Source organism: Antechinus flavipes, chromosome 2 (genome assembly GCF_016432865.1).
Source record: "Antechinus flavipes isolate AdamAnt ecotype Samford, QLD, Australia chromosome 2, AdamAnt_v2, whole genome shotgun sequence".
Taxonomy (NCBI): domain Eukaryota; kingdom Metazoa; phylum Chordata; class Mammalia; order Dasyuromorphia; family Dasyuridae; genus Antechinus; species Antechinus flavipes.
This window is the reverse complement of record NC_067399.1, coordinates 569,671,124-569,693,381: the sequence shown is the minus strand read 5'-3', so window position 1 is coordinate 569,693,381 and position 22,258 is coordinate 569,671,124. Positions and strand designations below refer to the sequence as shown.

General features: G+C 41.5%; 2 protein-coding genes across 7 annotated transcripts in view; one reads left to right on the top strand and one right to left on the bottom strand.

Moving 5' to 3' along the window:
- Window positions 1-1,241: 1,241 nt before the first annotated feature.
- Window positions 1,242-10,309, top strand: RCCD1 (RCC1 domain containing 1). Of its 3 annotated transcripts, XM_051981126.1 has the most exons (7): window positions 1,242-2,237; window positions 3,341-3,713; window positions 3,803-3,924; window positions 6,826-6,921; window positions 7,119-7,289; window positions 7,627-7,656; window positions 8,142-10,309. In XM_051981126.1, exons 1-7 carry the CDS (start codon window positions 2,024-2,026, stop codon window positions 8,288-8,290), a joined length of 1,155 nt encoding a protein of 384 aa, XP_051837086.1. In that variant the 5' UTR covers window positions 1,242-2,023; the 3' UTR covers window positions 8,291-10,309. The 3 variants fall into 3 exon arrangements, 2 of the variants coding, with proteins under 2 accessions (XP_051837086.1, XP_051837085.1); XR_007951079.1 differs by lacking the exon at window positions 1,242-2,237 and having other exon boundaries at window positions 2,275-3,713; window positions 7,627-7,805; window positions 8,142-8,238; XM_051981125.1 differs by lacking the exon at window positions 1,242-2,237 and having other exon boundaries at window positions 2,283-3,713.
- Window positions 9,565-22,258, bottom strand: part of PRC1 (protein regulator of cytokinesis 1) — a 25,845-nt gene continuing 13,151 nt past the window's right edge. Inside the window, exons 8-15 of one of the 4 annotated variants that reach the window (XM_051981121.1) lie at window positions 16,022-16,158; window positions 15,564-15,659; window positions 14,623-14,769; window positions 14,337-14,444; window positions 13,860-13,970; window positions 12,917-13,093; window positions 12,566-12,607; window positions 9,565-10,747 (exon numbers count right to left, since the gene is read on the bottom strand). In XM_051981121.1, coding sequence (XP_051837081.1) covers window positions 10,676-10,747; window positions 12,566-12,607; window positions 12,917-13,093; window positions 13,860-13,970; window positions 14,337-14,444; window positions 14,623-14,769; window positions 15,564-15,659; window positions 16,022-16,158 — 890 coding nt within the window. In that variant the 3' untranslated portion in view covers window positions 9,565-10,675. Of the gene's footprint in view, window positions 10,748-12,565; window positions 12,608-12,916; window positions 13,094-13,859; window positions 13,971-14,336; window positions 14,448-14,622; window positions 14,770-15,563; window positions 15,660-16,021; window positions 16,159-22,258 lie in introns of all 4 variants that reach the window. The other 3 variants (XM_051981120.1, XM_051981122.1, XM_051981124.1) reach the window with 3 other exon arrangements.

Genomic DNA, 22,258 nt, shown 5'->3' with positions numbered 1-22,258 from the left:
TCTGAGTTAAATGCTTTATTCATAGATTGCTATAAATTTAGTTTCCTCCTTTGAAAATAAGAGGTCTCATATTTCTAAGGTTTTTTCCCAGCTTTAAGTCCTATTTTGATAATATCCTACAATATTAAGACTAAAGGTCAACTACCACATCGCCATACTTAGTGGTCCGTTCCAATGCTTTTTTTTTTTTAAAGGACAAATGTTCTTCATACATGTTTCATCTTCCCAAGGGAGGTACCAGTGGATTGGCAATAAACACATCAAGGAGTTCAGATTGTTGTTTGTTGTTTGCCCTTCCTTTTAGAAGAGGATGACGATGTCTGGAAATTGATGCCATATCATGCAAGCGAATTGGATTTAAATGAGGCAGAGTCTCACTCTTCTGGAGCCCTCTGGATCCAGTGGAAAGATACAGATCAGGATGACTAGAGATGGCCCTGGATATCGTGGGAGACCTTGGCCTTTTTAAGCTAAGGTCTTTAGCAGGTCTCAGTTTGAAACCTCCCATTTATTCAGTGATTAAGGGTATGTAAGAACTGAGCAAAGAATGGCCACTTTAACCTAGTCAAAAAAAAAAAAAAAATCAACCTAAGAAGGGAAAACACTCAGGGTTTCAGACCAAACCATAAACAATTGCTATTAATACTCATTTTGAGTCATTAAGACCCAAAGACTGAGTGAGGCTGGGGAGTGGGGTGGGGGAGCATGGCACTATTAGTTGGTTGGTCATTCAATGAAAACCATCGAGATCTGAGTTTAAGGCATGATCCTTAAGAAAGCAAGCTAGACGTAAACTCTTGTTGGTTTCAGTGATCAAAATTTATATTCCTTTATGTAAAGCATCCACAGGTAAAGGTATGATACCCTATGTGGGCAGAGAAAGAGCAGGGAGCAAAGAATTTCACTACCTATGATTTGAACTCTGCATTCTTCTATTTCTCACATTATAAGGAAACAAACAGGGTCATTTTCAACAATTTATGTAAGATACTTATCATTTATAACAATAGCACCTAGATCCCAGAGTTGTGAGGATCCAATGAGATAATATTTATGTGTGGAAAGGTGAAGAACTTACAGATTAAGTACATTTTGATCAGAGACTGTTAGCTAAATTGACTGAAGCCTTAAGGCCTCAGATTCAGCCTTTTTGGAGTCATACGATTTTAGATAAGGCCTGAACTACATGCCATTGTCCAAAGAAGAGATTAAAAAACTATAAGCGAAGGAAGAAGCTGTACATCACCTTGTCTACTGCGTTCCAGTGACCAAACGGGAATAGAGGCTTATCACAACATAGAGAGGGTGGGATTTGGGGGGGTTCTTTGTCTGAAATGTATAAAAGCTGTGAACAATTTCAAGGGAGGGGCTCTCCTCCTGTGGGCATCTTTACTGTCCTTTCGGGCCAGGACGGTCCGCTTCTCAAGATTCTAATAAATTCTTTCTGTACATCATTTGGAGCGACTCCTGAGTAGTCAATCTGGGTAGAGGTATTTGTCCCGAACACTTATAAGGCACTTTGTAAACCTTACAGTGCTATTATGTTGGCGTTCTTATTTTTACACATAATTGTCACAATGCAGTGATCATTACTTTATAATTATATATTACACTTCTATATTATATGTATCAGAAGACATTACTACATTATTTCCATTTAGAACTGGGGCAACTAGAGTCCTGAGTGGTAAAGCCGCTTGCTCAAAGACAAACCGCTAGTTTTTGGAAGATATTAAAAAGCGTAGGAAATTTACAAGCGTAATTCAGTTTCACTCTTTTCAAATGCAACACTATGTTCCCCTTGAATGCAAAGCACTATACAGGGCTACAGCCCAGGGACTGCAAGGTTCAGGCGGCGGTTCGTTCCCAGCCAATAAATGAACTCCAAGCTTAGCCCCGCCCCTTGGGAGACTAGACTCGCGCTCAGAGGCGCGCTGCTCCACGACAGCAGAGGGCGCTGTCCGCAAGGAGGCCGCTGTCCGCAAGGAGGAGGCCGCCTGGCCGGCCGCAGCGCGCGCCCGGTATGGAAGGTCCGCCCCGACCCGGATGGTTCGGCTTTGGGTTCTGCGGCTTCGGCCAGGCCCTGGGCTCGGAACGAGGGCTGCGGGGCAGCTTACATGGGCCCGAGCCACTGGTGGTGGGAGACATCGGAGAGGGAGACCCGGAGAAAGCGCAGGCTGCCGCCGCCGAAGTTATCCACGTGCGGCCAAGCTGGAGCTTCACGGGCTTCCTGACTGGTGAGCGCGGGGGAAGGGGGTGGGGCGCCTCCTGTCCCTCCTCCCCTTCCTCCCATCGCTCCCCTTTCCCCCTTCTTCGGCCCCGCCTTCCTTATGCTCCTTTCTTCCTCTCCCTTTTCTCCCTACGGTCTTCTTCCCCTCCTTTTTTTCTCAGTTCCTTCCTTCCTCTTTCTTCTTTCCCCCCTCCGACCCGTCTCCCTTTCCCCCTTTTTCTGCTTCCTTCCCCTCTCCCTCTCTTCCTCCTCTTTTCTCCCCCTCCTCTTTTTCTCTTTCCTCCCTCCAGTTCTAGTTTTCCTCTTCTCTGTCCTCTCCCCCCTCCCTCTTTCATTTCCCCCTTTCCTTACTCCCTCCCCATTTCCTCTTTTCCTTCCACTCCTTTCCCTTTCCATTCTCCTTATCCTCTTCTTTCACTTCTTTTTTAGACCTTCCCTCCCCCTCCTCTTCTTTCAGCAGTCCCCTACCCTTTTGAGCTTGCAGCCTCAGAGCTTCTCTCCCCCATTCCAGTGCATCTTCTTGTTGTACCCCTCCATCCCAGTGAAGCTCTTGGACTGATGCGCCTCCTCATGGGCATAAATACTGCTCTGACACCATTTTTATTAGATAGAAGAAAGCTTGGAAGGCTACAAAGATTTCCCATAAACTTTCATACAAAAATTGGGCGGGAAATAATTTTCTTTTAAAAAATGCTAGCTTGTCTGATGCTACAAAGGTGGGTTTTGTTCATCTAGCAAATCATAAAATAATAATTAATTTTTGGTTTTATAGCTGGATGAACAGCGTGAAGAACAGATGTAAGACAGGGTAGTGCCAGTTCAAGTTTAGGTTTTAGAAGAAAAGCAGGAAGTAATAGTGATGTAACTACCATCATAGCCGAGTTAGGGAATGGATGGCTCATGGGGGATCACAGGCCTGTGCGGGTCATGATTTCTTGGGGAGATCTCTGCCTATAGAGCTCTTTGATTTTCATTTGTACAGCCTCCATAGGGGTATGCACACGTCCCACCTCAGTGCGCACAGTTCTACACTATCCACAAGGCCTCGGGCGGGGTGCCCCACCCCCTGCCTCCAGCCAGCCCCAGAGACCAAGGTTTCTCCCTCTCCAGGAGACAGGCGCCTGGTGCTGTCTGGCTCTGTGAATGGCCAGCTCTCGGGTTGCGGGGACCTGTTGGCCTCGGAGCAGCACCTGCTTGTGCTGCGCATGGAGACAGAAGGAAGCCCAGCAGAGATGCAGGCCTGGGCTGCAGCCCCTGAGCTCCAAGGCACACCCCTGTGGACACGACAGATCCTGCAGCGGGGAGGCCCCCTGAAACCTGCTGTGCTACCCTTAGCTCCTGAGCCTGGGTGGTACGTGAGCCCCACGCAGCCTTTCTCCCAGCCCCTGTGTCCTGATCTGAAGGCCCGCCAGCTGGTGTTGGGGGCAGAGCATGCCCTGCTGCTGGGTGGAATGGGGCAGGTGTATACGTGGGGCACAGGCAGGTAAGTGGATGGGAGCCCTGAGTCTGCAGTGGGCATCCCCAGGCAGAGAGCTCTGTAACCCCAGTGCCCGTCCTTCATTCTTTGCTCAGACTCGGACAGCTGGGCCACGGGGCCCTGGAGGCAGAGCTGGTGCCCCGACCAGTGGAGGCACTTCTGGGGCTAGCCATGGCTCAAGTTGCAGCTGGCGGATGGCATTCCCTCTGCGTGAGTGGTGAGCTCCCTCTCCTTGTTCCGTGGTAACTTGGGCTCCTTCCCTCCACCCAGTTAGAGATCTCCTTGGGGGGAAATAAGCAGAAAGCCCTTGGACAGGGTCTGATGATCAGTTAAATATTTATTAAGTAGCTATCACATGGAGCCCACTGTGGGGGAAACAAAGATGTTAAGTTGTGGCCTCCTCTCAAGGACCTACTTAGTACATCAGGAGCTGAATGGATTAGTAGTCCCAGCATAGAGGAGGAGGTTCCATCATCCAACCTGCAGGTTGCAACTCTTTCCAGCCTCCCCATCTATTGAGATTCATCTCCCAACCTTATCTATATCTTTGTCCAAGTCTTTGGCAACTCAGGGAGACACAAAACCAACTCATGTGTCACAATCGCTTCCAACAGTGGTCATCCCCTCCCTTCCTTCCCTCAACTGTGATAGGTCTTTTGTCTTCTTCATGTGACACAACTTATACCCGGTTTTCCTCCCTTTCCTCTTCTCCCATTCTCATCCCCAATTTCCTTTTTATATAATCACATTACAGTCATTTTATACTTATACCTTCTAAGTATACCCCTTCTAACTATACTCCTAAGTATAACCCCTTCCTGACAAAGTTGCAGTTCTCAAGAGTAACACTAGCATCATCCCATATATGAATGTAAACATTTTAATCTTTAAAACAAAACAGTGGGTTTTTTTCCTTCTGTTTCCCTTGTTATACTTCCTTGAGTTTTGTATTTGGAGATCAAATTTTCTGTTCAGCTCTGGTCTTTTCATCAGAAATGATTGGAAATTCCCAATTTCCATTTTTTTCCCTGAAAGATAATACTCAGTCTTACTAGGTAGTTGATACTTGATTATAGTCCAAACTTCTTTGCCTTCTACAATATCATATTCCAAGCTCTCTGATCTTTTAATGCAGAAACTACTAGATCTTGGGTAATCCTAATCATGGCTCCTTGATGTTTGAATTGTTTGTTTCTGTCTGTTTGCAGTATTTTCTCCTTGATGTGATAATTCTGAAATTTAGCTACTATGTTTCTTAAAGTTTTCATTTTGGGGTCTCTTTCATGAGTTGATCAATGTATTCTTTCAATTGCTGATTCATCACAGTTTTCCTTGATGATTTCACAAAAAAGATTGTTCAGGCTCTTTTTTTTCATCATGACTTTCAGAGAGACCAATACTTCTTAGATTGTCTCTTCTAGAGCTATTTTTTTCTTTTTTTTTTTCATTTTTAAAAATTTTGTTTGACTGATTCTTGATGTCTCCTTGAGGCATTTATTTTCATTTGTCCAAATCTAGTTTTTTAGTCAACTATTTTCTTCAGTTAGTTTTTTTACCTCCCTTTCTTTGCATTTGGCCAATTTTACTGTTAAAGGAATTTTGTTCAGTGGATTTTTTTTTTTCATTTCGCCAATTCTATTTTTTAAGGAGTTGTTTTCTTCAATTAATTTATGTGTTTCCTTTTCTAGACTGTTGGCTTTTTTCTCCCAAACTTTCATATCTCTCCCGAATAGCTCTCATTTCTTTTCCCAATTTTTTTTCTATCTCTCTTTTAAGATTCTTTTTGAACTCTTCTAAGAGAACCTTTTTAGCTGGAGAACAATTCATATTCCCCTTAGAGGTTTCACTTGAAGACATTTTGTATTTGCTGTCCTCTTCTGGATTTGTGTTCTGATTTTCCCTCCTCCATAGTAGATCTCTAGGTCAGAGCTCTTTTTGCTTTTTCATTCATTTTTAAATGTTGAGATCTGCTCCTAGAGCACAAGAAATTGTCCCACTGTGCTGGATGGGCCTGGCCAAGTCCCTTCTATTACAATTTGCTTTCTGTAGTTGCCTTGAAGGTCTGGCAGCTGGTCTGCTGATCCACTGGCCTTCTAAACCAGGCCAGAGTAGCCAGTGCTGCTGTATTTTGACTACCCCTGCTACATTATCAGTTGCTGGGCCTTTCCCAGGCTGTATCTGTGCTGGGCCATATGCCCACCTACCCAGTGAGACAGACCGTTCTGCAAGTCCATCCAAGAAATCTTAAGCTGGAAAATTATTACACTCCTAATATTTGTGGGTTCTGTTACTCCAAAATCCATTCAGAGGCTTGATCTACTGTCACATTCAGTATATTTGTTTCACTGTCAAGTCTTATTTCTACCTTTGCAGCATATATAGTCCTGTCCCCTCCCAAGCTCTCATCATCTCACACCTGCACTACTGCAATAGCTTTCTACTTTGTCTCCTTGCCTTAGGTCCCTCCCCACTCCTATCTAGCCTTTACTTAGCTGCCAAGATGATTTGTCCTAAATTGCTGGTCTAGCCGTTGGCACCCCTAACCTCTAGAATCAAGTATCAAGTGCTGTTTGGCATTCGAAAACCCTTTACCACCTTTCTCACCTTACCAGGTTTCTTACACTTTTCTCCCCTTCATGTTATTCTAAGATCCAACTGCAGTGGCTTCCTGGTTGTTTCTCAGACACTACATCTCTTAGCGCAGTTCTTTATCATTAGCTATCTGCCATACCTGGAATGCTATCCCTTCTCACTTCCACCTCCTAACTTCTGTGATGATTCAGCCCAAATCTGACTTTTTAGAAAGCCTTTTCTGGTCCATTGGCTGCTGCTAACACCTTTCCTTTGATAACTCTCATTTACACCAAATAGATTTTGTATGTACAAGGCTGTTTGCATTGTTGTCTTCTCCAATAGAATTGGAGTTCCTTGAAGACAGGGTAAATAGTATTTTTGCTTTTCTTTGTATCCTTGGCACTTGTGGCTGGCACATAGTTAAGTCTTAACAAATACTTGAGTGTTGACCAGTTTTAAGTCCACCACCCTGCTGAGAAGGTATGTACTTCCATCTACTTTCTATAAGTGCTAACTGTAAAAAGGTTTTTTCCACTCCCCCCAGAGGCCGGTGATCTCTATATCTGGGGCTGGAATGAATCTGGGCAACTTGCATTGCCTTCCAGAACCATAGCAGAAAGAGAGAAGACAGTGGCAGGTGGTAAGGGATTACATTTTTATTATTTGGCCCCTCTCATTTCTTTCATTCTGGTCCCACAAGATGCCCACTTAATTATAGCATCTCTAGCCATCCTCTCACCACAGAATCCACCCAGTCCCTTTGAGTCCATTTCAGATACTATGCCAGCTTTTGCTGTTGATTTTCTCAGTAAACAGAATTGCTTCTTTGTCCCTGAGCTTCTGGGCTCTCCTCGTGCATGCCTGAAGCAAAGATACCAGCCACGGATGGGGATGGAGATCTTGCTCAGTTCATAGCAATCCAGCCTTTCCCAGCCTTACTAGATCTTCCCAGTGGCTCCGAGGTCATCAAGGCCAGCTGTGGATCCCGACATACGGCTGTGGTGACTCGTAAGTAAGGCTGGGCCTGAGATTACTTGATGACTGTGGCACTAGCCAGCTTCATCAACCTCTGGCTGGGAGGGTAAATGGAGGAAGATAAATAATGAGGATTAGAGGCTGCCAGTAAGGCTAAGAACTTCTGATAGGACTGAGGCAATTTTCCACCACAGCAAAAAAAAAAAAAAAACAACAACAATATGAACACAACTCTATACCTCTAATATTCACTATGAGAAGCTTCTGGATATCCTAGAGAACCTCTTTAGGGTCTTCAAAGAGGGTTAAACTGTTGGCCGATTGCTAAATGCTTTTGTGAAAGGCTGTCTCACTTTTGTTTCAATTGTAGGAGATGGTGATCTCTACACTTGGGGCTGGGGTAAGTAACCTTACTTGCAGGAAAGCCAGGGAAGAAGTACCGGCAGAATTCATGCTCACAATAACAAAGGTGAAAGACCCAAAGACTAAGGAGGGGTTTTAGGAAGTCCACAACTAAGTTTTCTGGCCCTGAGGACTGTGTAGTCCAAGGTAAGAACCTCAGAGCCAGTAGGCCCTTCTCTGTGTTGTCTACAAAGGCTCTGTGTTGCCATTAGAGAAAGGCTAGAGAGGTGACCCTTTTAGAAATTTGACTTGGAACCCTTTGACTTTTCCCAGATTTTTCAAGTAGTACTTGGTGTTCTGGGGTTTTTAGATGTTCCAGTTACCATTGGTATTCCAGGGCTGATCATGGCAACTTGAATTAACTCTTTCTGTTAAGGGACTTGGGAGGTAGGGGTGGTGACGAGGGAAAGATGAGTTATTTCCAGATAGTGAGGTTGGTGAGAGTGAATGGCAGAGGACATTTGTTTTTATATTTACTTCCAGGTAAATATGGGCAACTTGGCCACAAGAATACTGCCAGTTTGGATCAGCCCCAACGGGTAGATTATTTCACAGATAATCTGCTCCATGTGGAAGCTGTGATCTGTGGGCCATGGAATACTTATGTGTATGCTGTGAAAGGGAAGACCTGACTTCCTGGATAATTGGACAAAACCCCATTGAGGTTGAAGAATCTTGAGGCAATTTTGTGTACTCTTTTTATAGGTACAGAAAACAAAATTAAGGAAAAAAGGATGGAAAACTCTTGCCCCTGTTTACCATCTGTATTGCTACTGGCAATTTAAAAGTCAAGAAACCAAAAGATTAGTGTAGGATAGCCCTACTTCCTCTAGCCCAACCCTGAAATTTGCTTGATTAAAAGAAAAAAAAAAATCTTGAAAACTTTCAGTAAGATAATTCAGGTCTTATTTTTGGCAGTTTTGAAATGCTAATGACATATGTAATTTTATACTAAAACTAAACTCTGGGGGTCATGTAATTGAATATCGGAGTCACAAAAAACTTGCCAACAGTAAAAAGTTTCTTAATACAACCATTAAAAATCTTAAAAATGCGTGATATATTCAAGGTATTTCTGGCAACACTTAAGCCAAAAAAAATATTCATAACCCAAGTGTCTGGTAATGTACCTTTTTTCCACTTGAATCACGTTTCAAAGTTCTAGATTAGGAATTGAACTTTACTTAGGAAGCAGATATATTTAGAGTGAAAGGAAGACAGCACACTCTTTAGAAAGACAAAAACCTTGACACTTCCTACTTTGTAGAGATGTTTGATGTTTTATTTTATTGAAATGTTTTACTTTCATGTTAAAATTCCTCCAACTTAGACCATTTTTTAATGCATGAAATATGGTATTGTGATCAACTTTTTTTTTTTCTTTTAGATACCAGATAAGCCAGTAGGGTCCCCCCCAAAAAGGGACTCTTATTGAATTATAGAACTGTATAGTAGAAGATATAGCACTGCAGCCTCTGTCTTCCAACTTGTTAGTTCAGAGTTAGTTTCCATTGTCTCTTTACTCCTCTCTGTCTTCTCATCTTTAAAATGAGGTCTCAGGTTCCATGTGAGGGAAGGATGGTTGCTTCAGTGCATGTGGGAAAACATTCCCACTTTGTAAAGTTTACATATTAATACATTGATAGTTTCTTGTAGTGTAAAAGGCTCAACATTTTCCTGATTCCAATTCCAATTTATAGTATTCTTAGAAAAAAGAACTATTTTTTATACTTAACTTTTATAAAGTAAATAAATCATTATTTGTTTTATATGATGCATACTCTTTCATTAGGAAACAGCTCGGTACAATGGAGAGACACGGGTTCAAATCAGTTTTACCTCCTTGAATTTTCTAATTTGCAAAAACGAAATGTCCACTGTGAAATGACTAGATATAGAGGACAAATTCATATACAAACTTTTGACAACCATTTAATGTGACGAACATAGCAGCATGTGCTCAGGCATACAAATTAAAAAAAAAAAAACCCAATTAGAGAATAAAAAGTGCTATGGGGGGAAGTCAGAGTGATAAAGTACATAAGCATGATTCTTCAGCATTGTGAATGATAACCAAGGCAGTTCCCTAGCACTAGAAATAGTTTCAGATTTTTACTCTTAAAATCAATAACCAATTTTGTAACTATCCCTCCACCTCAATCTTACTGTACAAGAGGAAGGTAAACATGAACAAGGACACTAGACTCAGACTTGAGTTGACTAAAGAGGACATGACCACACACATAACTGCAAAGCTAAGAGGCTTAACTCAGGGAGGAAAGAGACATAACAACGAAAATAACTAAAAACAACATAAATGGGGGGGGGGGGGGGGGGGAAGGGGCAAGTTCTCTTCTTTCCAGGGATTTAGCCTAATCTTTCTAGTCAGTTCTTTGGCAGTATTTTATGTTTTTCTTATAAACAGTTTCAATTTCAAATGTAGATTACATGTACTGTACTTATAGTAGACTGTCCTAAGTGATATTGAAGGGGATATCCTTTTGAGAAGAGATAACAAAGCTAAAAAGGGGTTCATTAAAAATTCACAAATCGAAAGTTTTTTAAAAGTATGAGTCAAAATTACACCATGAAAAAGTATAAGCTATACAAGGGAGGGATTGATTCAACCAGCCATCTTCTGTTCCATAAAGGAACAAAAATGACACCCTTAAACTCTTTAAGCGAGTCAAGGAATAGGGCTAAAAACTATAGGTCTTTTAGAACATTCAAATTTACACTTTGAGCTATTTACATTAAACTAAATTTACTTTATTTAGAGTTAATGAAGAATTATTGATTAAGACTAAGTCCCTACGACCAGCTGGACCTATAAAAGGTATATGCACCATGGCTGTTGCCTTTTATCAGTCCTTGAGCTTTGGGTCCAGTCATTAGTTTAAATGTCTCCTTAATTGAAAATAAGCCTGAAATAAAAGATATATATAGATATATACACAAGCCACCCCAATGTCTTTACATCCAGTGTTAGCACAGCGGGGAGGATGCTGAAGGCCTTCTCAGGACTGGATATTGGTAGAATTGAGGATTCGAGAAGGGATGTCAGATCTGGAAGCCTTTGAAAGTTCTCGCTGTTGGAAGAGAAAAGAAGTCAGGAAAATTGAGGCGGAGGAAACTGGTGGGATGGGGGTGGGAAACCCAGGAAGCTGTCAGTTCAATGAGGGATACCTCTTTTTCTCTCCCTTTTGGCACAGCAGCTCTGGGAAATCCCAATAGCAGGAGATTGTCAAGCTTCTCATAACAGCAAGCGGGGCAGGGGTGGGATTGAGGAAGTAATATGGCCTTTTGACATGGGTCATATTTTAGTCATCAGTCCCATCAAAAGTTGTGTTAAGGACATGATTCAGGGTGATTTGTTCATTTGGTCAGTCACAAGAAATACTTAGGTGCACATACACATCCCCCGAGTCACAATGGACTGGGAAAGATCTTGTCTGTGGAACAGAAATGGCCAAAATGTCCATAGAGGTGAAGAGCTAGTGCCCAGGGAAGTAAAAGGGTCAGAAAGACTGGCCTTTCCTCCTATAGACCATGGGTCGGGCATATCTACCAATCCCTGGGGCTGGAAGCCCTGTGACCTGCTGATGATTTGATCTCATGCTGGAGCACATGGTATGAGAAGGTAAAAGGTAAAGACCAAGTTATGGGAAGATGTTAATGGTTGTTAGACTGAAACAGGTAGTACCAAAGCTAGGAAGACAAAGCCATGCCAGAGACTCCTAAGGATCCCTTCCAGGAAAATTAAGCTGAAGGGAATGCCAGGAAAAGAATAGTGGGGTTTGTAGGGATTAAACTGCTCAAACACGTCAGGTCTGGTCTATACAGAGAACAAGGGGTGACGCTTCCCAGTTCCTCAGTTATCATATCGCAGATACAAGGACTATCCTTTTGTAGATGGAGCTACTACCCATGGAATATGCTGCTGAAAAGAAAACCAAGCAACTTCCATTTCACTAAGTGAAGAAGCAATGATGCCCAACGTGTGACCAAACTCCTAAACTATGATATCATGCCTCCTGTTGACACTGTAGCATAAGCCATCGAGTGAAAACGTCATCTGGTCCCTCCCAAACTTAGTCTCCCTGGGCCTGGGTAGCCTATAACATCTGAACAGGAAGGTCCTGAAAGAATAATAACAACAGCTGCAATTACAGTACAATTGCATTGTGGGATTTCATTGTTAGAACAAAGGTGTTAATAGCTATTGTTAGGTGTTAAACGGGGATGAGAATATCAAACCAAGACAGAGGGCTCTCGAACCAAACCGGTGTGGTGCTTTGGTCGGCATGCAGTGCTATTCTGGAAAAATCTCGGCCCTTCAATGCCTCAAATATCCAAGCAGCTTCATGCAGCAGAAACAGGGAAAGCAGGCAAGTGAGCATTAGCTAGCTTACAGTAAAGGGAAATGAAACAGTCTAGTATGATAAAGGTTAGTGAGGCATATACTCCATGAAATAATCAGCACACAGGCCCAAAGGAACTAAGTACTAGAAGCACACAGTCAGGGTTTCATCCCTTCGTTTCCCAAACAGTAATTGGGTCATCTTATGTTATTCTTTTATGGAATGTGCTCACACTAGGGTGGGTGAGTTAAGCTTTCCAAGTCAGAAAACTGCCATTTCAAGAAATTTGCCTGGCTTTAAATGGAGCTGGGAACATAAGTCACAGCAAGTTTTCATAAGATGATTCAATATTTGAGAGCTCAAGAAACCTGATAGTTTCAAGTTTAAAAAATCTATTCATTCTGCTTCCCCTTGCCAAAGGACTCTCTTTGGAAAGTAAATGTGATTAAGCCCCTTGGTTAGTACATAGCATTTCCCAGATGGTAATGAAGCTGATAGCTGTTAGGTAGGTTTGAAAGAAGAAGGGACATGCAGGGACATACAGACCTGAGACCCAATAGATGAGCAGTCAAAGGGGGAAGGGTCCTTCTACAGAATAAAGAATTAAGAGAGTTACCAAGAACTCCACCAAGAGAACACTAAGGTAGTCATTGCACTAAGGATTAAGAGTTTAGGGGAATTTTCTTCTGCAATCAAGGAATAATTTATCTCAGATAGAAGGATTTGATTTGAAAGTCCAATCATAATCAACTTTCCCACCAAGACAGGAAAGGCTTCTTAGCCCCCAAAGCTGACCCTGTCCTATCTAGTATCTTGTGCTCCCCCTGGGAATTTCCCCCATTCCACCCTGACTGTGTGCTCCCCAGGGATTGGTAGATTTTAGAAAAGAAAAATTACCGCAAACTCAGAATAGGTGCTGGCAACAGAATTAATGGTGAGGTTACGCTGGAGAGGGGCCGAGTAGGGACACCCACCAGTCAGGATGCTGCCACTCAACTCAATGTTCTCTTTGTTGTGCCCCTGTCTGCTCAGGGGGGCTGCCTTTTGCCCCAAACGGCTCGGAGTCTTGGATGGCTGGTCAAAGTAAGCAGAAAGAAAGAAAGAAAGGTGAGATATCCTTCCCACAAATTGTTAATTACAATTTCAAAAGTCACCAAAAAAGTTCAAAAGATTGGTCATGTGTCCTTGTACTAAAATGCTTCCAAGATCTGTGATTTCATTGGTGTGGGCCCTCGCTTTCACTGATACAGATTGCAGCCCTTTGTGATGCCCCAACCAGGACTTGGTGGGGGTGAGCCTGAAATCATGGAGCGTGAGCAGCAGCTGTCCCAGTTTGGTCGGACCTGCCGGACCTTGTCTTTGAGAACCCACGGCCACTAGGGTAGGATGCAGTGCTGGTATATTCTGGAAGAGCTGTGGTATTATTCAGAATGGGAGGACCCAATGTGACACTGAACACTCACATCTGACAGGTGCTTTACAGAGCCCTCACCTAATGTTTTTTGCGGAGCGCTCCTTCCCCACCTTTAAACTCTGGGAACACAAAGGACCCCAAGCTGGACAACACGGAAGCACAGTCTGTTCCCAGCAACGATCTAATGAGGCATGACCTCAAAAGTGGGCCCCCAAGACAATTCTATCACCAAACCCTTATCCTCCTTGTAACCCAGTCACATCACCATCCTTCTGTGACTATCAACTGATACTACTGTCATAGGCTAGTGCAGCCCGCAGTTAATGCTCCAGGATCACTGGCAAAAGCCAGTGACACGAGGAATTACAGGGCCTAAGGTGGATGAATCAGTGACAGCATGAATAGTGAATGTGCAAACAAACTGACCTTGCCTCCAGCAGGTGGAGGGCGGGACATTGGGGAGTGGTAGACAGTCCCAGCGAAGACAGAGCGGATGGTGCTATTGGGAGTGACAGTGGAGACTGTGGTGGTATTAAGCTGAAGGGGAAGAGCAGGGAAGTTAGTGGCATGATTGTTTGAGAGCAGCAAGGTGTTAACATCCTGGAACATCTCTGGAAAGCACTCTCCTCTACAGAATGGACCAAAACAGACAGCTATGCCAGCTGAAGCATCCGCCATGTTCGATAAAGGGACCATAGTTCAGGGACCTATAAAATTCTACAAGGCATAATGTTCAGCTGGAATTAACATAAGTTTCAAGTTATGACTAAGAAGTAAGGGAGAATAATTTTGATACAAATTCAGGAAAATAATTAACTTTTCAAGGTAACCTTGCAAAGGAAGAGTTATCAGTAAAATACAGCCCCACCACCCCGGCCCGTGCAGAAAGTGGCCTCGCTTTACCTTTCGGACTTTGCCTGGCGTGTTGGGGCCCAGCACGCGCCGCTTGCTGGGCGTCCGGGGTGTACTGCCGTAAAGCATTTCTGTTTCTGTTTGCTGGGTCTTCTTGAGCTGCTGAAAGAAAGTCACAAAACCAGGCAGTCAGCCACCAGTGCTCCAGCACATGGGGAGGTAGGAGGGAGCGAGGAAAGCCACAGGTCAGTAGAAATCACCACTAAGTCCCTCTTTGTGCATCCACAAAGGGAGCTGTATCAGCCCCAAACAGCTGTTGTCTTTTTTCCAAACTTACTCTCTCCTGCTTTGCTTTCTCTTTCTCCAAACGATGCATCTCCCATTGTTCCGTCACATACTCCATGAATTTCTGCCCATTCACCACAAAGGCCTTTGAATGCTCTTGTTCCCATTGTTCAATCCGTGTCTTCAACTCTTCTTCCAACTGGGGCCATAAAGACAGACACCATTATTATTATCAAACCTTTCTCATAACTTATACCCTACTGACTGATCCCCTACTTCTGTCCCAGCGAAGCTGATGGAGAAAATCAAGGGAAGACCATATGCCCATGCGGGCAGAGCTTCACAGTGGAAGGACACAACCTTCCAAATCAGCCCCATCCCTTATTGTGCGACTTTCGGGGAAGACATTTCACTGTTCAGGGCCTCAGTTTCCACATCAGTAACAAAAGGGGATTGGACTCTCCTCCAAGAGCCAGACCATAAAGCATAGTTCATTCGAAACATCAGAGGATGAAGGGCTAGGATGAACAAGACCCACAGCCTTCTGTCCTCCTTCCTGGATGGTCCATGGTAACTCTGATAGCCTCAATCTCTCTCAAGTCAGCCTTCATCAAGAAAACTTTAGTCCAGGTTAAGAGTGCTTCCAGGCAAATGGTAAATAATAGAGCAGGCTGTCTCTCTGGTGGTGAAAAGGTTATTTAATAAATTTCGATTTTGTTTACCTGAGATGAGTTATTGTTCCAAAGGAACAAAGCTAAAAGAGAGCAAACAGGTTTTCCACGAGGTTAGGCAAGGTATAGTTGAGATTTATTAATCCAACCTTAAAAAAAAAAAATTATCAGCATTCTGCAGGGTTCTCCATCTATTCAGAGGCATTAAGTGAAATGAAGCGAATTAATTTTTAGACAAAAGAAATCTCAAGTGACCGTTTTCTAGAGTGAGTAACCAACTCTTAAAGTTTTCATGGTGAGACCCAAAACATAATATACATACCTTAGGCAGAGTTTTTTGAAGCTTGGCTCTTTGTTTCTCTTCCTTCAGGAGATTTCCACCCCTATTTGTAAAGCGGCTGGGATCTGAAGCTTTTCTCTAAAGAAAAAAGACTTGGATTAGAACTCGTGGTCAGCCAACACAGCAAGAAATTATTTCCTGGAAATCCTTAAATCCTAAAAAAAATTGTACTTTTCAGCAGATGGAATATGAAAGACCAATAAGGTTCTTTTTCCATGCTACACTGTAAGAAAATAAAAGGTAGTCTCAACTCAAGTAGAGCCTGAGAGAATAGGAAAAGGCAGAAAGAAGTGGTTGGTGGTGGTTAGAAGGTCTCACAGCCAGGTTCAGAAGCCTAATGTATACCTCCAGGGAAAAGGGATATTTATTTGTGTTCAGGACTGTATATGACAAATTCAAAAAACCTCAATTCCCCTCCCTCCAAAAACCAAGAAAATTACCTCAAATTCCAAGAAAAGCTTCCAGCTGTCTTCCCATTTCTGAACTCCTTCAAATAGCTCTTTGTGAGTCTCATAGTATTCTTTTACCTGCACAAGTTCTACATCATGGAGTTGGAGCAGGGTCTCTGTATATTCCTCTGCAAAGGAAAAAAGATCCAACGTAAGCAAGTAGCATTTTTCTTTTTATTATTTCAATAGCATTACAATAAAGTTACCCTTTCTGAAAACAATTAGAACTTTTCCATTCATCCCATAATGAGAAAAGCCTATTTTTACTTTAACTTGCTGGCACCTGGCCTCTATCTACTAAAAAGATCTCTAATCAAATCCAATGGCTTTTACTACTAACTTTGATTAATTAATATTCACTAAGGGCCTATATGCCAGGTACTGTTGTATTCTGGGCATACAAATAAAAAATAAAAAAAGCAAATCTCTACTTCTATCAGAAGAGACATGGAGCTATAGTATCAACAGAATAAACACTAACTAAATACTAGGTAGTTAAGGAGAAAGGACAGATAATCTAGTTGGGAAGGTTCAAGAAAGGCTCCATGTAGGAAATGCTTAAGTTATGTCTTCAAGAAAGTGAGGGGATTTTATTCCCGTCCCCACTTGAATATTTTATTTTCCCAGTTACATGTAGTTTTTAGCATTCGTTTTTCTTTTTGCTAAGGCAATTGGGATTAAGTGACTTGCCCAGGGGCACACAGCTCGGAAGCGTTAAGTGTTTGAAGCCACATTTGAACTCAGGTCCTCCTGACTTCAGGGCTGGTGTTCTATCCACTGCACCACCTAGCGGCCCCGCAGCATTCATTTTTCTAAGATTTTGAGTCCAAATTTTTTGTTCTTCCCTTACCTCTCCCCTCACCAAGGAATCTGATATAGGTTAATTCTATTAAATATATTCCCACACTAATTGTGAATACATCCAACCATTCTGGAGAGTGATTTGGAACTATGATCAAAAAGTTATCAAACTCTGCATAACCTTTGACCCAGCAGTGTTACTATTGGGCTTATATCCCAAAGAGACTTTAAAGAAGGGAAAAGGACTTGTATGTGCAAGAATGTTTGTGGGTAAATTGTGGTATATGAATGTTATGGAATATTATTGTTCTGTAAGAAATGACCAGCAGGATGAATACAGAGAGGCCTGGAGAGACTTGCATGAACTGATGCTGAGTGAAATGAGCAGGACCAGGAGATCATTATATACTTCAACAACAAGAGTATATGAGGATCAATTCTGATGGACGAGGCTATCTTCAACAATGAGATGAACTAAATCAGTTCCAAAATAGCAGTAATGAATTGAACCAGCTACACCCAGCGAAAGAACTCTGGGAGATGACTATGAACCACTACACAGAATTCCCAATCCCTCTATTTTTGTCCGCTTGCATTTTTTATTTCCTTCACAAGCTAATTGTACACAATTTCAAAGTTTGATTTTTTTTTTTTTTGTACAGCAAAATAACTGTATGGACATGTATTCATATATTGTATTTGACTTATACTTTTAACATATTTAACATGTATTGGTCAACCTGCCATCTGGGGGAGGGGGTGGGAATGGGGAAGGGAGGAAAAAATTGGAACGAAAGCGTTGGCAATTGTCAATGCTGAAAAATTACCCATGCATATATCTTGTAAATTAAAAGCTATATTATATATATATATATATATATATATATATATAATATATATATTCCCATACTTTTCATGTTGCAAAAGTAAGATCAAAAGGGGGAAAAAGACATGAGAAAAAATTCCAACATAAAAAGTTGAGAACTATTGCTTTAATCCACATTTGATTCAGATTTATTTTTCATAGTTCTCTCTCTGGATGTGGATGGTATTTTCTATCAGTCTATTGGAATTGTCTTGGATCAGTGTATTCCTGAGAAGAGCTAAATCTATCATAGGTGATCATCACATAATCTTGCTAATTCTGTGTATAATAGTTTCCTGATTCTGCTTGAAGTGAAGCAATTTTAAGAAGCAGAGGTAAGACAGTAACTTTCAGGCATAGGGAGAGCCAAAAGCAAACACATGGAGTAAATAATATGTGAGGAAGAAAAATGTCAGTTTGGCTGGCAATAGAGAAGTTAAGGATAATGCTTCGATGTGGAAAACAGTGATACTTTTCATAGAATTAAGATGATGGGGAGAGAAAGACCAGTTTGAAAGATCTTTGGCATATATAGTTTAAAATGTCCAACAGGCAGATGGCAAAATAGGACTAAAGTTTGAGAGAGAAAGCCTGGGACTAAATATCTATGGATTGAGAAGTCACCTGCATAGATAGGATAATTATACCCATGGAAGCTGGTGAGGGGTCCAGGAGAAAGCCAAGGGGAAAATCCATAGTTGGGGAATTGCAACATGGAACATCAGAGACCAACTAATTCAAGAGCTAGGAGGGGATCATGATTACCATTACTCAGGGAACAGAGAGGATTTAGGAGAAAAGAGGGTTGGAAATGGTGTCAAATTCAGCTGAGGAGTTAAGACTGAGAGCTGAAAAAGAGAAAAAAAAACCATCACACTTGCCAATCAAGAGGTCAGTGGCAACGTGAAAAAGCAGTGATCTCATAAAGTCAGAAGTCAGACTGCAGAGAGTTGAGAAGGATGTAGGGGAGAAGCAGCAGTCAGTGAGCATGGACTAAAGCTAGAGAAGAGCCCCAAGACAGCAGGAGGGGCTGGTCATTTCATTTTGCTTTTAAAGGATGGGAGATGTTATGGGCCAGAACTCTGAATCTGAAACAAGGATTTTTACAAGGTACTAAATGGAATTGATGAGATGATAGTTATCTAGTTTAGCATGGTTCAGTATGATTGATTTAATCTTACAATAAATAATGGTTCCCTACTGATATAATGATTGGTTTATACTCGGTATAGAGCCTATAAGCTAGGGGCCTCAGCCAGGTTCAGTGATTGAGAGGCAGAGAAGACAAAAGAACTGGAGGCAGAACTTAAAGCTCTCAGAGGCTCAGATTGAGAGCCAAAGAAGACCAGCGCACTGGAGGCTGAAGCACAAGCCCAGGGACCCAGAGTCAGATTCATTCATCCCATCTCACACCATCCTTGGTGGCAGGATCTTCTCCTTAGTTTCCCCACTGAAACCAAGATTCCAGAAGGCCTTTCAGAAAGCTAACCAGGCCCCAGGAAAGGAGACAAAATTTTGAAGAACTTTGTCAATCTATTAAGTCATTCCCCCTTTTATAAATGATCAAAACATATATAGAGGCAGTTTTCCCATAAAGAAACCAAAACAATGTAAAATCACATGAAGAGATGCTCTAAATCATTATTAATTAGGAAAATGAAAATTAAAACACTGAGATATCATTTTATACCTAACCGGCTGGCTAAAATGATTGAAAGGGAAAGTAACAAATGTTGGAGAGTTTGTGGAAAAAGTAGGACATCAATTCATTGTTGGTGGAATTGAGAACTAATTTATACATATACCCTTTGACCCAGAAATACAATTACAACATCTATTTTAGAAGATGATGAGGGAAAAAAGATGAGAATCTATGTTTTAAAACTTTTATAGCACCTCTTGGCAAAGAACTGAAAATTGCAGGAATGCCCATCAATTGGATAAAAAACTGAATAAATTGTGCTTATGATACCAATGGAATATTATTGTGCTATAATAAACGAAGAGCTCAATGATCTTAGAAAAAAATAGGTACATGATATAATGAACAAAATGAGAAGAACCAAAAGGACACTGTATACAGTAACAGCAATATTGTTTTATAAACATCTTTGAGTTTTTTTACTACTATAAATACTCAAATTAACTACATGTGGCCTATGAATATATGCATTCAGAGAAAGAACTAATAGATGTATAAATTACTTACACACACATACCCTCTGTTTGTATCTAATCTTTAGGGTGGGATGAGAAGATGGGGAAAAAAAGATTTACACATGCTAATTTTGTTGTATATTTGAAAGAAACACCAAGTTGTGCTTAGTAGATTTGCAGTTTCATGTACAATCATCTTTGATTTTACAACGTTATAGAAACGCTTGCTTTATTCCCTAAGTATATATTAATATAAAAAATGGAAAGCAAAAGAATGATTAAAAAAAGACTCAACAGCTAGAAAAAGGACAGATTCTTATTTCTTATAGATATTATTCTTAACTATCTTTCTATCCCTGATCACACCCTTTCCTTCCCAGAAGATGACCAAGCCAAGGAGATTTGGGTCATCTGACAATCCAATTCCTTTTTGGCATCCTTTCTCCTCCATCTCAGAGGACATTTCCCTGCTCCTTGTTGTGGGTAATTACTTTAGCATCAATACCAGTAACTCCTACTCCTCTTGGATCTTCTTTTCCCCATCACTCCTCCTCTCCCCTGCATTCTTAATCCTTTCCTGTTTCTTTTGCATTGCCCTACAAACATATCAAAGATCTCCCTAAACCTAATAGAGCCTTCTATAGGCTTTCCTTCTTTGGTTCCCAGTCAAGGTACCCCCTTCTCTCCATCCCCCCTTCCTTTCAGCCCCTACCTATTTGCCTTCTAATTCTCAGCCCCCAAAGGAATCTTCTCTTATTTAGGCCTTGTCTTCCTTGACCTCTCAAATGTTAACCATATCTTCTTTTGGATTCTCTCTTCGCAGCTTTAAGTGCTCCACAGACATTCTAAGTTCTCTTGGTTCTTCTCTTCTCTCTCTAAATACTCATTTTCTGTTGTCAGCTCCTCAATCTCCAAAGGAAGGTACTGCCCAAGGACATCTTTTGGCCTTCCTTTCCCTTTCCTTTACAGTCTTAATCTTCATAACTATGGCTTCAAAAGTCTCTTCAGCATACATAACTTCCAAATCTATTTCTCTTCTGAGGTCTAGACCCACACTTCAATGGCCTATAGGACACCTACAGCTGAATAGTCAACGAACAAATTCAATATGTCCATATCTGAATTTACTTTCCTCTCCAAAACTTGTTCCCTCTTTTGGCTTCACCAGTGGTACATCTCCCATATTGGAAAAACCTTAGGGTTCACAGGTTCTTACTTCTGAGATTTAGTTAACAAGACTCATAGATGCGCTCTGTGTTACACCTCTGTCATCTGTTCTCTCTCTTGCTATTACTCTTGCTATCATCTTAGCACAAATCCTCACTCTTAAAATATCTAGATCACAACAGCCTCCAAATAGGTTCAACAATTCACCAAATATCCAAAGCAATCCCAAAAAACTTTGGGCAGAAAATGCCAACTGCATCCAGAAAAAGAACTATGGAGATTGAATGTAAATCAACACATGCTATGTTCACTTTTTTCTGTCTCCCCCTACCCATGGCTTTCCCCCTTTGCTCTGATTTTTCTCTCCCAATATGATTTATAAAGCAATGTGCATTAAAAATAAATAAATAAATAAAGAACAAAAAAAAAAAAAAAAAAAAACCCCACAGGCAATTCTCTGAGGCGATTTCCTAGTCCACAAAATGAATGAAATAGGTCCAAGATGTGCCTCACTTTCCACCTTTTTCTCCAACCCCCAAATTGTGCAATGTACTGGGTTAACACATACCAATGAAGCAAAAAAAAAAAAAAAAAAAAAAACCCACCCACAACGTTCTTTTTGAAGTGTTGGGTTTTTTGTTTTTGCGGGGAGAGGGGAAAGTATAAACAGAGAAGTAAACACAAAGCAATTTCAGGTAGCCAGCACTGACAAATGAAGGCCACATGGTAAAGGTGGTATCTGATCTTGTTTTCCAGTAAGATAGGATCCCCTAAGAAAAGGGATGAGGAGGGAGTGTGTGGTACACCCAGCAAACACCCCATTTAAAGGCAGAGATGATGGAATGTCAGCTACCAAGAAAAGCTCATTCAACTGACTGTCTTGGAGTAAGAAAGGTTGAAAAACTAGATGGGAATCAGATGGCGAAGCCCTTATACCACTCTTCAGTTAAGAGATTTCAGTCTTCCTCACATACAGAACTGGTTATTACATTGTTAATCTGCTCCAAACTTTCACAAGGTCTCTTTATTGCCTACCACTTAGGAGTTGATTCTCCTCTGTCAGCATATGAAGGTTCTCTTACAAGGTAGTATCACCCTGCATTTCCAGCTTCATTCTACTTTCTCTTCCTTCCAGACAAACTGGACTAGTGCCCTGGCTCATTCCCTATGACTAGATTTTCCTAGAAATGCCCTGTGAAATCTTGGCTATTCCTTAAAAAACCTAATCAAACATCACT

Coding starts and splice junctions, on each gene's coding strand:
- RCCD1 (XM_051981125.1), top strand. CDS start 3,124: ATGGCTCATGGGGGATCACAGGCCTGTGCGGGTCATGATTTCTTGGGG. Junction 6,922..7,118: donor AGAGAAGACAGTGGCAGGTG/GTAAGGGATTAC, acceptor TTTGTCCCTGAG/CTTCTGGGCTCTCCTCGTGC. Junction 7,290..7,626: donor ACATACGGCTGTGGTGACTC/GTAAGTAAGGCT, acceptor TTTCAATTGTAG/GAGATGGTGATCTCTACACT.